General features: G+C 35.8%; 1 protein-coding gene across 12 annotated transcripts in view; it reads right to left on the bottom strand.

Moving 5' to 3' along the window:
- The window catches only part of CEP112 (centrosomal protein 112), a 289816-nt gene that overhangs the window by 242256 nt on the left and 31026 nt on the right, over positions 1-16534 (bottom strand). For 9 of the 12 annotated variants that reach the window (XR_006416568.1, XM_044449448.1, XM_044449445.1 and 6 more), the window contains 2 exons: positions 11121-11168; positions 10955-11029 (listed from right to left, as the gene is read on the bottom strand). The exons of 2 other annotated variants lie outside the window; for them this stretch is intronic. Coding sequence is in view for 9 of the 10 variants with exons in the window: in XM_044449448.1 (XP_044305383.1) it covers positions 10955-11029; positions 11121-11168 (123 nt within the window). In the remaining variant the exon portion in view is untranslated. Of the gene's footprint in view, positions 1-839; positions 972-10954; positions 11030-11120; positions 11169-16534 lie in introns of those variants that run through there. One more of the 12 variants, XM_044449453.1, reaches the window with a different exon arrangement.

Genomic DNA, 16534 nt, shown 5'->3' with positions numbered 1-16534 from the left:
ATACTACTGAACTGAAACCGCTCTAAGTATCTGAGCCACTGCAGCAACCACCTAGAAAATCCAAGTACATCTTCTCTCTCTGATGTTTATTCCACCAATGCGATGGCGTGTAGCAGTTGCTATAGTGTATACACTATAGTGCATCTTGTGTTTCCTCATTCTTCCACAAGAAATTCCAGTATTCCTCAAGGACATCCACTGATCGCCTCTTATTATATTCCCAAGTATTTCTAACTTTCCTTTTATTATTACTGCACTGCCTTTTTATCCCATCCTTTTCCCTTTTGCAGGGAAATCAAGAAGTCTTGCACAGTTCTTTTCCATTCCATGATTATCCTTACAACAAGACTGAGAGTCTGTGACTGGCCCAAAGTCATCCAGTGAGCTTCATGGCTGACTGGGGACTAGAACCCATATTTCCCACATCTCTAGGCCAATAACCATTCCACATTGGCTAACTTTTCCTTTATTTTACTTTCTTTCCTCCTCACATCTGTCACCTCCTGGATCCCAGCAAGGGTCCTTCTCAAAACTCAAACAAATATTTAACAAAATACAGCAGCACTATATAAATATTACTCTGCAATTCATCATTCCTAATAATCAATTAAGCCAACTATGCAATCATATACAGATGCTAGTCCAAGTGGCCAATAGATGAGTAGCCATCTAGAGTTGCTTTCCAAGGTATGGATTCAAAGATCACCTAAGCAAGCAGACAATACCTCTTTCTTGGGTATGGTGCAACAGAGCCCCCTTTGCTTGCCATTTGAAGTGACTTTTCAAAAGTGGCAGGAGTAAAAGTAGCACAATAGAAAAAATTGGATCCAGGGCTATACCTTGAATCCCGCAGTGTTTATCAACTCGCAGAAGAATGCTGTGTGATACTGATCCCAAATCCAGAGAAGTTCTTCCATTTCAAGCTCTTGCACAGGTCATTTCAAGACATTATGGCCCAATACATTTTATATGATAATATTGGTCTCTTTCTTATTCTCCACTTTGCTCTTAATTTGGTATGAGAGTCTTGGTAAGAGTCCTGAGACTCTTGCTAAGAGGTAAGTACAGAAAAGATTTAAATATATAAATATATAAATAAATAAATTTATTCCGCTCTTAATGCATTGAAAATAGCTTCTGCTAGCATCTGCATTATATGCTGTCCAGACAGCTTAGGTTACTGAGAAGTTTACAATTAGAATAAAAATGAAAAATTGGTTAGCAATATTCCACCTGTGTTCATTAGCATTAGGTTCTTGAAGATACAATTCTGTATATAAATCGTAATATATTAATTCATTAAAGTATGGAATAAAAACAATCCTATTCTAATTGTGAAGCATAATACCAGAGAGAAAGCCAAACATATTGAAACCTAGAATAGGAAAAGTGGGAGGGCTATAAAAGGGCTTATGTTTTAAAAATAACATAAAAACACCATAAAGCATTCCATTATAAATGAGAGAAATGGGCTCCCTTTATAGTTTACAACAACATATAGGGTCAGGTCCAAACAACTGTCTGGGGGAGGAAATGAATTATGTTAAAAACATAAACTACAAATAATGAATGAAAATAACACATAAAACTGAAATAAAAATAACCAATAATGAGGAAAAACGCTCCAGTACATAAAACCAAAGTAGTACCAGCAGCGATAAAAATCCAGTGATCTAAAAAGCACTAAGTACAGTTGTTAAATGCCAAGGAAAATAAAGAAGTCTTCACTTCAGTCTAAAAAAACCGTAACACAGGGAGTAGAGCAGGGGTTATCAAAGAGGCCACACCAGAAATGGAGCAATACCATCAAAGATCCTCTCTTGTAGCCTCCCCTTTCATCTTGTTTCAGAGGGGCACCTAGGAGAGAGTTTCAGATTATAGTCTTCATGTCCGTGCAGGTAAATATGGGAAGATGTACTCCTTCAGGTACCCTGGTTCCATGTTGGGCAGGGCTGTAAAGGTTAAAACTAGCACTTTGAATATTTCTCAGTAACAGACCTGAGTACTGCAGTGAAGTTTCCTTTGAAAGTAGTTTAGAAACTTCAGTTAGTCCAAAATAGGGCTGGCTAGACTGGTAGCTGGAACTGCCTTATGTAATCGTATTACTTTGTAATCCCATTTAATGCTGTCCATATTTTAGGTGCCCTTCTCTGCAATTTTTTCAACTCTACAATATCCTTTCTTGGATATAGGGACACAAGCTTTATACAGTATCCTATGGTCAGTTGCACGATTGATTTGTAGAAGGGCATTATGACAGTGGCAGGTTTATTTTCAGTTCCCTTCCTAATTATGTCTAATATGCAGTTTGCCTTTTTCACACACTGCATCATTTTGAGTTGTCCACCACAACCTCAAAATCCCAGGTCAGTCCACACTAGGTCAGAACCCATCAGTTTATACTTGAATGAGAAGTCCTTTGTCCCAGCATGCATCATGTTACACTTTGCACTTTCATTGAACACCATTTGCCATTTTAATGCCCATTCTTCTAGTTCAGGAAGATCCTTTCAGAGCTCCCTACGCAGAGAGGTTCAGCTATTGAGCAATACAGAAATCAAATAAATAAACAAATAAACAAAACCTTTTTGGTTGTAACTAACCTAGATCATTTGGTGTCATCGAGAAACTTAACCACTTCTTCCAAATCATTTATGAAAAGCATTGGTCCTAATACATAAACCAGTGGGACCCCACTGTCCCTCCAGTGGGAGAATTTGCATGTACTCTGGCTCCCTTCTTCCTGTTAAGCAATGATAATCCATAAAAAGACCTCCTCTTTGATGAAAGAGTTTGTCAAAAGCCTTTTGGAAGTCCAACTAAACAAAGTCTACCAGATCAGCCTGTCCACAAGTTTATTCACACTCTCAAAAAACTTTAAACATGAAAAGTTTAAAAGCTTTATGAAAGCCATGCTGATTCTGTCTCAATGAGGCATGTCCTTCTCCATGCTTACTAAATTTATCTTTAATAACGCTTTCAACTGGGGGAGGGGGGGCGTGGAGCTAGCTTGGATGGACTCTGGACACTGAATACTTACTCCTTCTGACCATCAGGAAAAACTTGATTAAAATATTCTCAAATTAAGATCAAGAGATACTGAAAAATGCATGAAACATAAGTTAATTTTTTTGTTGATTTCCTGGGAAAATTTGAAACACAGACGCGGACCAAGAGCTGTTTTTGTAATCTGAAACTGCTGGGCCTGGTCCAGAGTAAGCTGCACCTCAGCTCTTTGTGAACTGAGAAACAGTGTTTGTTATAAACTCCTTGGCCGCTTGTTATAAAAAGATTAAAAGCCGCTTGAAGAGAGGGGAGACAAAGCTGGAGGTTGTTTTTCTTGAAGAAGAGACTTTCCTCCCTCCTATGCAGCTGGAAGGCCGAAAAGGACCCAAAAGGGAAAATATTTGGACAGAGCTGTAAGGAATGTATATCAAAGTTAATTAGTGTCCCAGGATTAGCTTCTCTGTGCTATTTTGCTACTACTACAGAGATAAGAAATAACAAAATAATAATAAAAAATAAGCGGAAGTGACGTACCTTCGGAGAAAGACTGTATTTTCCTAATAGTAATACTTGAGCTCCCTCTGCTGGCTAGATGTTAAATTGCAGCTGTTGATCTACATAGTGTTTGAAAGCTTAGCTGCAATTGTGGTCTGCAAATAAGATATCATCAAATTTAAGATCTCTCTCCTCTTGGATGGATGCTAAATAGCAACTGTAGACTGTATGTCTAAACAGAGCAAGAGTGCAGAGAGCATTAGACAAGAGCCTAAGAGCATTTGGCAAAGACCTAAATTGAAACAAGATCCATCTCATAAAGCTCACCCATCAGTTTTGCAGTTGAAAAGAGTAAAGTTGCAAAATGAACGGGAAAAAGAGAGCATCACTGGAAAAATCAACGACTTCATCAACACAACCAGACAACTGATATACTTCTACAGCAATTAAGAGAAATGAAGGCACAAATGAAGACAGATTTAAAAGATATGAAAGATGAGATGAAGAATGATATAAAGAAATTAGATACCAAAATGGATAATATGGATGGAAGAATAGAAGATTTATCTAAACAAATTCAAGAGAATCTTCAAACAATTACAGAAGTGAAAGCTCAGATGAGAGAACAAGACAGAGAGTTAAAAAAAGAGATGACCAAGATAGACCAGGTCTCTAAAAGCGTGATTTAGATTCGGAATACACAACGAAGAACGAATTTATGCCTTAAAGGATATCCAGAGGATGGAAAAGAGAATGAAGATAAATTGATTCAATTAACTTTGGGCTGGGCAAAATCTATTCTTCCAAATGTTTCTTTTACAAAATATGATATTTATGCAATACATAGAGTTGGCCCAAGAAGAACTAGAAGACAAACACCAAAAGACATCATGGTCCAATTCTGGTCATATACAAAAAAAGAACAACTGATGTGGATATTACGAGATATGACATCGATTATGCTTAAAGGTCATCAGATTCAAGTCTTTCCTGATTTATGTAATGAGACTTTGCAATGGAGGAGAGATATGTTCCAAGTTTGCCGAATATTAAAGAAGAATTCTATAAAGTACAGTTGGGGGTTTCTGATTTTTTTGAGGTTTTCATACAATGGAAACTATTACAGAGTCGACACAAAGGAGGAAGCACTAGAATTATTAAAGGCGCTTGGAATTATTCTTGAAGATTAATACGCAGCACAGATGCAAAAATTAATGGATATGTCTACATTCTCAAGAAGGAACACAGTGAAGAGAGAAGATTGGGAGGCAATGAAGCTGGGTACAGCAGCAGCAGGAGGTTCTCTATAGAAATAGAAAGAAGAGGAGATTCAGAAGAAGGAAGTATGAAAAGATAAGAAGATCTATATGTAACAGATATAGAACATATTGTACTTGGTAGTGTTTGAGTTATTATTGAAATTGTTTTAAATAATAAATATAAGAGAAATTTGAGTGTAGAATAAAAGGGTACAGATGGTCGGGGAGGGTGGAGTAGGTGTCTGGGGTCTGTATAGGGGAGGCTCCTCTTCCCCTTGGAAACAATCCATGATAGTATTGATAGCAAAATCTAATAAAAATCTTACAAAAGCTCGATCTTAATAGACCAATAAGTGATTAATAATATCACTTATTAATCAAGATGCTAAGATTTTTACAGTGATATTGGTAAACAGATTGAATAGATTTACAGATAAATGTACAAAGAATGATCAATGTGGGTTTATAAGAGGTCGACAAATGTCAGATGTAGTAAGAAGAGTATTAAATATTAACTATTGCATTGAGAAGAAAAATTAAAGGCAAGTATATTAGCATTGGATATATTTAAAGCCTTTGACTGTGTGGAATGGCCAACAATAAAGATTCTAATAGAAAAGATGGGATTTGGATTAAAATTTAAGAAAATAATAAATCAATTATATTCACAAAAAACAGCAAAAATAATTGTAAATGATGGTATTACAGAAACAATAACCCAAAGCCGAGGAATGAGAAAGGGTTGCCCTTTATTCCCAATATTATTTGCATGAATGATGGAAGTACTGGCAAATGCTATTAGAAATGATACACAGATAGAAGGAATTGGAGTATGTTAGAAAATTAAAATTAATTTATTTGTGAATGATACATTAACATTTCAAGATCCAATAAATACTATAGAGAGAATATGTTCACATTTAAAGGAATCTGGGAAGTATAGTGGGTTGCAAGTTAATTGGGAAAAATCAGAAATGATGTTATATAATCACAATAGTGAAGAACTGGATATATTAAAAGAAAAATATAAATTAAAATAGTAGACAGCATTAGATATTTAGGAATTGGTATTCCAAAAAATAGTCAAGAACTAAAAATGGAAAATTATGAGAAATTAAAGGATATGAAAGATAAAATAGGTACAAAGATACAAAAAGTTAAAATTATCATGGTTAGAAAGAATAGCAGTAATAAAAATGAAAATTTTGCCAAAGATTAATTTTTTGTTCTGGATGATTCCAGTTAAGTTTTATGATAAAGAATTAAAGGAAGTACAGAAGTTATTGGAAGTATATTGTAATGGAGGAAAGAGCAAGAATAAGTAATGTATTATGGTATGAATCACAAAAAAAAGGGAGGCTGGGTATTCCAGATGTTAAAAAGTATTGGGTTGCAAATCAATTAAAGATAGTTCCAGATACAGCCCAAAGCAAAGAACTAATATGGAGTGATATTGAATTAAAAGAATTAAGGGGAATAGGTGATCACTTAGAGACATACTGGTTTAAAAAGGATATACAAAAAAAATTAAGAGAATTCAAAGACCCTTTTTAAATAATAATGAGGGAAGTAGACAGCAATTAAATGGAGACAGCAATTAATGCCAGGAATTTCTCCATTAACACCAGTGGTCAAAATGGAGAAATTCCCAAAAATATAATCAAAGTATTTGATTAATATACTAAAAATAATCAGATATATAAAGGGAAGACTGAAAAAATAAGACAAAAATATAATACAATTAAGGAGTGTATTGGCAGGAGCCAAATTAAATTTGTTAAATTTAATACAATTAGGAAAATGGATAAAAATGGAGGGAAAATTTAAAGTGGAAGAAAAACAATTAACAAATGTTGAACGATTGTGAAAGAATGTGAGATTAAGGAAGAATAAACAGGTAAAGGAAGAATTGCCAAAAATTTATAAAATATTAATAGAATTAGGGGAACAGACAAAAAGTCTGAAATCGATTTGGGAAATGGATGTTGATGAAATAAAAGATGAGGATTGGAGGAACTTTTGGCTTATTTTATATTGTATGGTTGTATTTTATTCTTATGTTTACATTTTTAATTTATGATTATAATTATTTAATTTATTGTTGTAAGCCGCCCCGAGGCTTCGGCGAATGGGGCGGCATAAAAATGTTTTAATAAAAAAAAATTTAAAAAAATAGAAGAGTATATAAGAATATGTCGGTTAGAATTAAAGCACATGGATATAAAGTGATATGGTGATGGTATTTGACACCAGTCAAGTTAAACCAAATTGATGATAAATATTCTAATATTAGTTGGAGATGTGGAAAAGAGATTGGAACTTACAAACATATGTGGTGGGATTGTGATAATCTACAAAAGATATGGATTATGGTGTTTAATGAAATTAGAGAAATTCAAGATACAAATCTAGAAATGTCACCAGAAATTGCATTATTTCTGCTGATTGAAAAACCAGATATAAATGAAGTTAAGAAAGAATTGATCTTAAATCTGATAATGGCAGCCAGGTTTGTTGTTGTTGTTGTTAGTTGTGAAGTCGTGTCGTTTGTTGTTGTTGTTAGTAATGGTTAAATATTGGAAACAGAATTGGGTTACACAAAGGAATGAATGGTATAATGAAATATGGAATATGGTTGTTAATGATTATTATTATAACATTTCTATGCCACCCCTTGCCGAAGCCTCGGGGCGGCTTACAATGCAATAAAATACACTGAAATACAATAGAACATAATAAATTACCATTAAATACAAAAATACAAAAAAATACATTGAGTTACAAACACAATAATATAAAAATTATCAGTATAAAATAAGTAAATAAATAATATAGGAGGAGAAAAGAGAAGGAAGAAGAAGTTGCCCTGGCCAGATCATATATTTTAACAATTAAAATGATGTTTAAATAAAAAGGTCTTTACCTGGCGCCGAAAAACCAGTAACGACGGTGCCAGGCGGACCTCTTTGGGGAGTGAATTCCATAGGTTGGGCACCACCGCAGAGAAAGCCCTCCTCCGAGTACTTACTCTCCTAATTTCTTTCATGGAGGGTTCCCGGAGAAGGGGCTCTCCCATAGATCTCAAAGGGCGGTCGGGCATATACGGACGTAAGCGCTCATTCAGGTAGCCAGGACCCAAGCCGTTTAGGGCTTTATAGGTCAATTGACAACAGAAATAAAAAGGGGATAATAAAAGCAAATAAATATAATGAAATATGGGAAGATAATGTAAAAGGAGTACTGATGGAAGGGAAAGGCTGGGGGCCTAATCAAGAATATATGAATTTTTGGAGGGGACACGGGTATAACTAAAGTATATTATACATTGTTAATTGTTATATTGTATAAAGTAAAATGGAGATATAAACTGGTCTCCTGGGGAGTAGGCGCAAGATGTCTGTGTGTGTGTGTGTGTGTGTGTGTGTTAATTATCAGTTGGGTTGTAGATGTTAGTATTATTGATATATTTTGATGTGTATTGTATCTCAACTGTTTGTATTTATGTTCTGTTTAAAAAAAAGTAGAAAAATAATAATGCTTTCAACCAATTTACATGGAACTAAGATTAACCTGACTAGCTTGTAATTTCCTGGATCCCCCTTTAAAAATTGGAGTTTTATTAGCCATACATTGGAATTTTGCATATACAAAGTGGTCTGTGATCCATTTTTCATTTTCCATAATAAGACTGTGAAATAGGTCATTAATGTTTCCATTGTACCAGTGAACATGGCAGAATGGCAACACAGTAAACCAGTGAAGTATGGTCCATTACAGGCCCCTCACCCTACTTATAAGACCATACTGGTTTTCACAAAGCCAAGGGAGAGCTTTCAGTTAGAATATGATCCATTGCTCAGAGTACTATCACTGGAGCCAGCATGAATTGGAACAAAGCCAACAAATTAAAAAAAGAATTAGAAGAAAATTCACAGGGCACACCTCTACCCTCAACCAGATAAACAAAAGAACAGCTTCAATCCAGTGATCTGACACACACCAAGCTTTACTACCTGAACAAAGTGTCCTATTTATTTCAACAAAGAGGTAGTTCCACACAAATACACTGCCTCTGCACGCAGACCATTCAGATATGTCAAGCAACCAACATTAATCATTAGTTTCCACTATCAATATTCCATTCATGTTAGACTTTTCTCTGTGTGCTTAATCAGATAACTTTAGTTAAACTTTAATTAGTCATTGCATGGCTGGCTATTGTACAGCAATTGAGAGGTCTGGATCTGGCAAACAATTTGTTCTGAGCCATCCTCTGTAAGAAAGTATCAAAATTAATACTATACTGCAAGGGGATAACATTTTTTCTAAGCAATTTGGCACTGATGTTAGGTTATACAAAACTGTTAACCTTGTTACCTTGCTAGATTCAAGGAAGACAAGCCTCTCATTACCAAGTTTTCAAAGTGAAGCAGCTGCCCACACATAGTTGAACTTCATGTATGCACGCATGAATATATTTTAGCCAGTGATGTTCCTCCCCTAACTATTAGTTTACACTCATAATGAAAACATTTGCTTTTTAAAAATAAATGTGTTTTTTATATCTACTACACTTTCATCTTTTCAGTGGCAACACTGTGCTCAATTGTGCATAATAAGTATTGACTTTTTGGGCTGGGACAAGCAAAAGGTAAACCACAATACAGTCACCATGAGACAGCTTACTGCATAGATCTGTTCATTTTTAGCTGGTTGCCATTTAGTCACATCCTAAACTGCAATACCAAACAATGTTTTATTTGCAAGCTTCTTATAGTAACCACACACTAAAATACATGTGAGCTATCGGCAGACAACAAAAAATAACTCCGGGTGTGGAGAAGACACAAAACCACAACAAATTTAAGAATAATCTTAGATACAGTATATGAACAGGTTCAGGAGAGGTCTCCTCCTTTAAATGCACACATGTGGTATAACTGGGATGTTTATTTCAATACCAATATGTCATCTAAGAAAGTAAAGATTTCATTACATGCATGGCTAAAACATCAAAAGGAAGCAGTCACTTTTAATTATTCTATGTAATGTATTCCAAAAGGGATAAAGTACTAGAATAGCAGCCACCAGCAAAAACCCAAAAATAACATGGACTCAAAGACGACTTAAAAAAAAAAACAAAAAAACTAAAAGTTGCCATTATACTTAAAAAAATAGATTGCATTCCTTGATTAAATATGTGAAAATGCTGGTTGTAATCCTGCAAAGTTATGCATAATTAAACCCTAGAGATTTCAAATGCAATTTATGAACCGATAGCTGCATGCCACGCTGCAAACCCTGAACACCGTTTACAGATTTATTAACGGAAATAAAAACATCAAAGTCCAAAAGTAGCTTATATTAAGATAGGTGGAGTAAGTTTCTGTGACTCAAACATATCTCTGACGCAATATTTCTTTAATACAATCAGGTTTCATTCAAATAACAGCTACGAGTGGGATCTGACACACTACCTAGGCAAGAAGGGCTTGGTGCAACTTTTACCTGGAAGAAAATTGCCAAACCGTATCACAAACAGATTTGCCAGGAGGAAATGAGTTCTTGGTCCATTTCAATAAGATTACCAGCATCATTTTGGTAATGAAGTTATCTTAGCTGACCAAATACAGGCCTTTCACATATTGGGGCTGCAGCTCCCATAGCCAATAGATAGGGACATGTCCCCCGTATCTTCCCTAGTGGACAATCTGCAGTAGATGTCAATTATTCAAGGTGTACTGCCAGGATCAGAGGGGAATCAGTGTATTTAAATGGTTTCATACATCAACAGAAAGTGAGGTACTGAGCCCCCAAATATCTGTTCTGGAGGGCTAGGCAACCCCAAATACAGCATGGGAGTTAGCACAAAAGGCTTCAGAGGGGAACGACTAAAAATATCCCCCTCCCTCTTCCATAATCAGCACCCTGTACTGTATCATGAGTCCTTCCTTGAACAGAAGAAACCTAACATCTAAGTTATACTCTGTATCTGAGCCACTGTCCTATTTTATGAATATACTCTTCTGAAGCATTTTTGCCACAATAGCTTTATCCTGTTTCACCTCAATACTGTATTGTTAGTGAAAGAAGCTCTTCCAGGGCTCTTCCATCTATATTTTATAAATACTACATGCATTCAAAAAATGTATTGACTGTGAGACTCAAAGAAAGGGTAAATAAAAAAATATTACCTCCTTTTCATGTATACGAAATATATGCTCATCCCGAGAAGTGCTGTTTTTCCCCATACCTATCTTGGGCGACATCTATTGAAGAAAGTTTATACTTAGCACCAACTTTGAAAGCAATTCATCAACAGAAAAATAGTACAAAAACAAATATGACAACACCACCTACCAGCAAAAAGGGTATTGGTTTCTCACGTAAGTACCTGGGATTCTCAAGCTGGAAAAGAGATAATGAGAGTTTTAAGCCTAAGCCTTCTGTGCCAATATTGTTAATATTTAAGCATAAAGTTCAGAAGGGTGGCTAATTCTCACATTTCTATTTAACTTAAGCAGCCTCCTTTCAGAGGAAAGGTGCTTAACATTTTTTTCAAAGGTCAGAGCCTAAACACCACAGGCTGGATTCAAAGTTTTTCCTGTTTGAAACTGAGTGAATTGCTTTTGGCAAGTCACACTCTCACAAATAAACTATTGCATGTGATTATTGTGACGCTTACTCCTTTACCAGAGGTCCTTGGAGGAATATTAAAAAAAATGAGAGAAAATAAACTGATTTCACATTCATATTATTTCACTGATAATCTGCATTTCCTCAAAGGAGATCAAGGTAACCACCTACATATACATCCTCTTAACAAGTGTGGTAGGTTAAGCTGATAGGTAATAAATAACATGGCGACACAACATATCTGCCTTTTTACAGACTCAAAGGACCATTAGACCTTTAAAAACACATCTTTGTTAATAAAACAGTCCAAGAGCTTTTCCTTCCAAACCATAGACTTCTTTCGTTTCAGATACATTACTACAGTGTGACAATGGATATCTATGTGATTCACAACTTTAGAAACTTTGTTAAAAATACTTAATCTACCACTTAACAGTCATCTTATAAAAGTATCAATTTCAGTAAATAACTGGAGGACAGCACTGAACATATAGTTGCCACTCTCATAAAAATGTATCATATGCAAATGCCATGTGTTTGCTTGAGAGGCAATCAACATGGGTAGACAATGTTGAAATTGTCAGTATTGAAAGACATGCATTCAAAAATAGGTCTACAAATTGGGGGCAGAGATATGAAATCAAATCTGTGCTATATCTTACAAAGAGGTCTCAAACTTGCGGCCCATGGGCCAATTGCTGGGACGGGCGGGGCACGGGGGAGCGGACTCGCGGCCTTCAAAGCACCAGCGGTGCCCAGGCCGGCCGCGGGATGAGCGGCCCACCACCACTGCGGTGGTGGAATACTTGATGCGGCCCAGCCTCACCCAGACTCTACTTCCAGCGGCCCCCAGGTAAGTTGAGTTTGAGATCCCTGGCTTACAACATATCACATATTCATTATTTTGTTACAAATAAGGTTATTTTAGAGGGAAATCTTTTAACATGATGATGCTACTAAAGAAACTTATTTTAAATTGAGAGGCTAGGAACTAAAGGCCATGAATTCTAGTTTCTTGTACAATCAATTGTCTTTCAATTTATTACTTGAATTTCAATTTATAACTTCATTTCTTCACAGTACAAGCCAATTTTGAAACCAAGGAATCAAGTGATAATCTACTGGTGCTTCCAGACAAGCCTTGTATGACATTATCACAAAAATATGCAGAAAATCCAAATGAAGCTGTGTTCTTCTTGTGACTGTACTATGTTTTATCATCACTTTTTTCCCTTAAAACAGAAACTATGTTAAGGAGAAAATTATGTGATGACTTCTGACTGCTGGTGCTAGGAGCTCTCCGTTTGAAAGCATCTTGTGTTATTACAAAGGAATTGGTGTTTAAAGGGAAAAACACTAAATATGTGTGCTCCCCACAGCCAAGCTTCTGGACATGTTTAAAATAATACTGGAATCCTGGCCTGTAATATTTTCAGTTCATTTCTCTTTTAGGAGCCCTCATTTAGCACATCAGTTGATTTTGTTTCCTTCCTTCCAAAGACATTATTAAATACAACATTTTGGTCACTCTCCTAAAGCACCTGTCCATTCTCCATGTCACATGAAGTGCACGTCATGAGCTGATTCTGATGCACCAAAACTAAATATATGGAGCTACAATGAAAAGGGGATTGAAAATGCCAGCCAATGTCAAGTGTTCCTGATCCCTCTGTAAACTCTAATTCTACCCTGTATGCTAACATTAAAATATGCATTTCTCCAACTATTCCTAAGGCAGCCATAGAAAAACACTTAGTACATTCAGGGCATAGGAGACTTAAAGAAGGGAATGCTAGAGTTCCAATTCCACATTCTGAAGACTCTTTAGTACAATACGTAAGATGAACCTAAATTAATATATTTCTCTGCTTTGACTATGTGGCCTCAAAATGATAGTATTTTTTTCTATTTAAACAACCAAACAGTGACATGGTACATGCACAATGAAGACCATAGAGAATGAAAGCAGACCTTTATCTTACAATGTTGTAACCCTACAGGCAGGACTTAACTTTGGTTTTATCTTATTGTATAGCATTTTGACTTGTAAGTGCTTTATAAAAACTGCATACAGTCTTAAAACATTTTTCTGACTTTATTTCCTTTATGAAGAACTTCAGTTGTAAATTTGTGGAAATGACTAATACACAATCTACTTCAACAATGGAATTGTTTCTTTCATATCCCCATCTTTATTTAAAAGTTTTCATTTTGTGAAGAAGTATTAATGAAAATGAAAACTATTAATGAAAATGAAAACTGAGCTAGTTTGCATATTTATTTGGCATGAAATGCAATAAATGCATTCTAAAATAAGCCAATAAATGTGAAAGGTAAATAGAACTTATTTACAAATGGACAAATGTGGCTGCTCAACACAAAAACCTGTATATTCCAATTTAGTAAAAGCAGTACTTTGAAGTTAAATTCTTCCAGTCTGTAACCTACTCATCTGTAAGCATTCTGTATCTCACTGCTCATTCCTTTCTCCCTACTCTACACAATTTTCCATTTCTCACATAATACCACAGTAAAAGGACAGTCACAATAGATGCCACACATAAGAACAATGCAATACAAGTATGTAACATCTAAGATCATATTTGCTGATTTGAACAAACAGACAATACTATACAAAGAAAACTTTAAAATAAGCTGAGTGCAGAAAGTTGCTTGGGAAAATTTCATTTGGAAGTTTTAGGTTTTCTTAATATTTCCAGTGTTCTATAGCTACCCAATACCAATTATGAAAGCAGCCCTCCATCCTCTTCAAGTAAGCTCGCTAGCAGCCCATACACATGATATGCAGAGATCTTGAATAAGAAATTCAGGTTGCTTACCTGTTGTTCTTCAGGTGGTCATCTGTGCATTCACACAACCTGCCCACCAGCCGCACTTGGTGTCAAAATTCAAAATGACTGACCCCCTCCGACAAAGACACACAGGGGCACCGGACAGTGCAACACTTCTCCCTCGGTCCTAGGACCTATTGACATTGCTGAGGGAATGGGCTGGAAACCCCTCCATGTGCGCATGGAGCAGCAAGGGGAGTCCCTCCTGGGCAAACACTTGCCTGTGGAATCTTCCCAGCAACAAGCTCCATGCAAGTGCAGATCCCATATGAGTGCATGTACAGATGACCACTAAAAGAATGAAAGTTACAGGTAAGCAACCTGACAGAAGTCTAACTACAGAACTCCCTCCAAAAGGAGTTGAAATTGTCTTCCTCCTCATTCTGCTTTAGACAGGTAGTAAAAACTTTCAGACTTTTAATGATTTTGACACTCTTTGATTGTAATGGTGTTCATAATTTTAACTGCATATTCTTTTGTAACGTTTAAATGTTTTTACTGTATATGTGGCCTGCTAGGTGGAAGGTATGGTTTTATAAGTCAAATAAATCAATAAATACTACCTTAACTTTTGTTAACTGCCCAGAGAGACTTGAGTATTATATGGTATAAAAATGAAATAAATAAAAGCTATTAAGCTGTGTGAGAAGTTTTGGGAGGTCTTTTAAAGACTTTTTCTGAATGGTTACAATGTCACAATTTATCTTACTGTACAACAAAAAACTTGGCAGAACAAGACAACATTTGGTTAAGAGCTATCAAACATCCAGCTTTTATTATTGAGGTAAAGCAACCAATACCATTCACTCAATAGCCACAAAACAAAGAACTGCAAAATTGACTCAACCCTCCCAAGACAGTTTTGGATGTGTGTGCTTTTTTAAATTAAGGTTCTGCCAGCATCTTGTATGAGCAACTATTTTCAAAACTGAGGAGACTTTCACAAACTATGCAGGAGCTTGGGTTGCCAAATTAACTCTTTGGATCCCTTATATAAAAAACAGGTTGAGATAAAAGGAGGTATATTATCAGACACACACAAGGACTTCTGCTTGTCTAGTGGAATCATTTATTTATTTAAAAAGATTCCCAAGGTCATGTCAAGAATTGCCTTTGAAAACCTTCATTTCAAAAGAAGCTTTCTATACAGCATGATTTCATGGTTTGTTTCATGCTTCTTTGGATTCGGGCCATAAATACTTCAGAAAGACATGCCTTTATTTTCCAGCTATTTTGCCTGTATTTTTAAAAAATAAAACTACTTTTAATGTTTTGAGGGTTTATTTTTCAGGAATTTGTTTTTAAACAGAACCACCTTCCTGTGTCTTGAAGGAGATATAAAAAAGGGTTTCACATATACTCATTTGTAGTATCTATTCTTCTGACAGCATGTGAATGTGCCTTTCCCTTTGCAGCCATTACAGAAAGGAGGCCAGGGCTGTAGCCTCAGAAGGCATGTCCTATTGCTCCCATCACACTTCTTTTGCTGAAGAACAGAGATGAAGAAACCTCAGCAAATGATCCAACTCAGCTACTCAAAGCTACAAAACTTTGAATATTTTACATTCTGCACTGAAGATAGTTTTGGTGCATCATCCAGTATGCCTGCAGTGAAAAACTATGTCTGCCTCACACATAAAACTGGAGAAGCAAGAAGATACTCCATAGAGTTATACAGCCTGGAAAGAAAGATTAGACTTACATATAAGAAGCATTCTTCAAGTGGCTCTACAGTACAACCACAAAATCTTCCAAAGCTTCATGAGAATGCAAAAACATTCCTTTTTTCTCACCTTTCTGCACATTAAGGGGATCTGGGGCATGCCAATGCCCTTTTTGCTCCTTCAACTCAGTTGCTACAGAAAAAAGCTGCAACTTCACAGCCCCTATTGCAGGGCAGGTAAGAATATTGTGTGACTACACAAAACCACTCAAGGAACACCTATTACAGGTAAGTGCAATCACTTTTTATTCTGTGTGACTTACCAGCAAATGGAAGTAGATGCTTCATGGTCTGTAGCACTGCTCTTTGCACAGCTGTTTCTTTCCTTTTAAAAATAGTGCTCCAATCACCTGTTCTTCAATCAACACTTTTTCAAATACCAACTTTTTTATCTGCTAAGCTTATCATATGAGATGAGCTGGTTTTTTTTTCCAGCATGTAATATGAACACTACACTTCATTAGAATTGTTGCCTACTTCAGGAAAAAACAATCAAACTCTCAGAAAGCCACAGCGTATTGTGATATATTAGATATTCCTATCTAAGTTCAAACTAATGGTAT

The sequence above is a fragment of the Varanus komodoensis genome, unplaced genomic scaffold (assembly GCF_004798865.1).
Source record: "Varanus komodoensis strain SLA01 unplaced genomic scaffold, ASM479886v1 scaffold59_1, whole genome shotgun sequence".
Classification (NCBI taxonomy): domain Eukaryota; kingdom Metazoa; phylum Chordata; class Lepidosauria; order Squamata; family Varanidae; genus Varanus; species Varanus komodoensis.
This window is presented reverse-complemented; position numbering and strand designations above follow the sequence as displayed.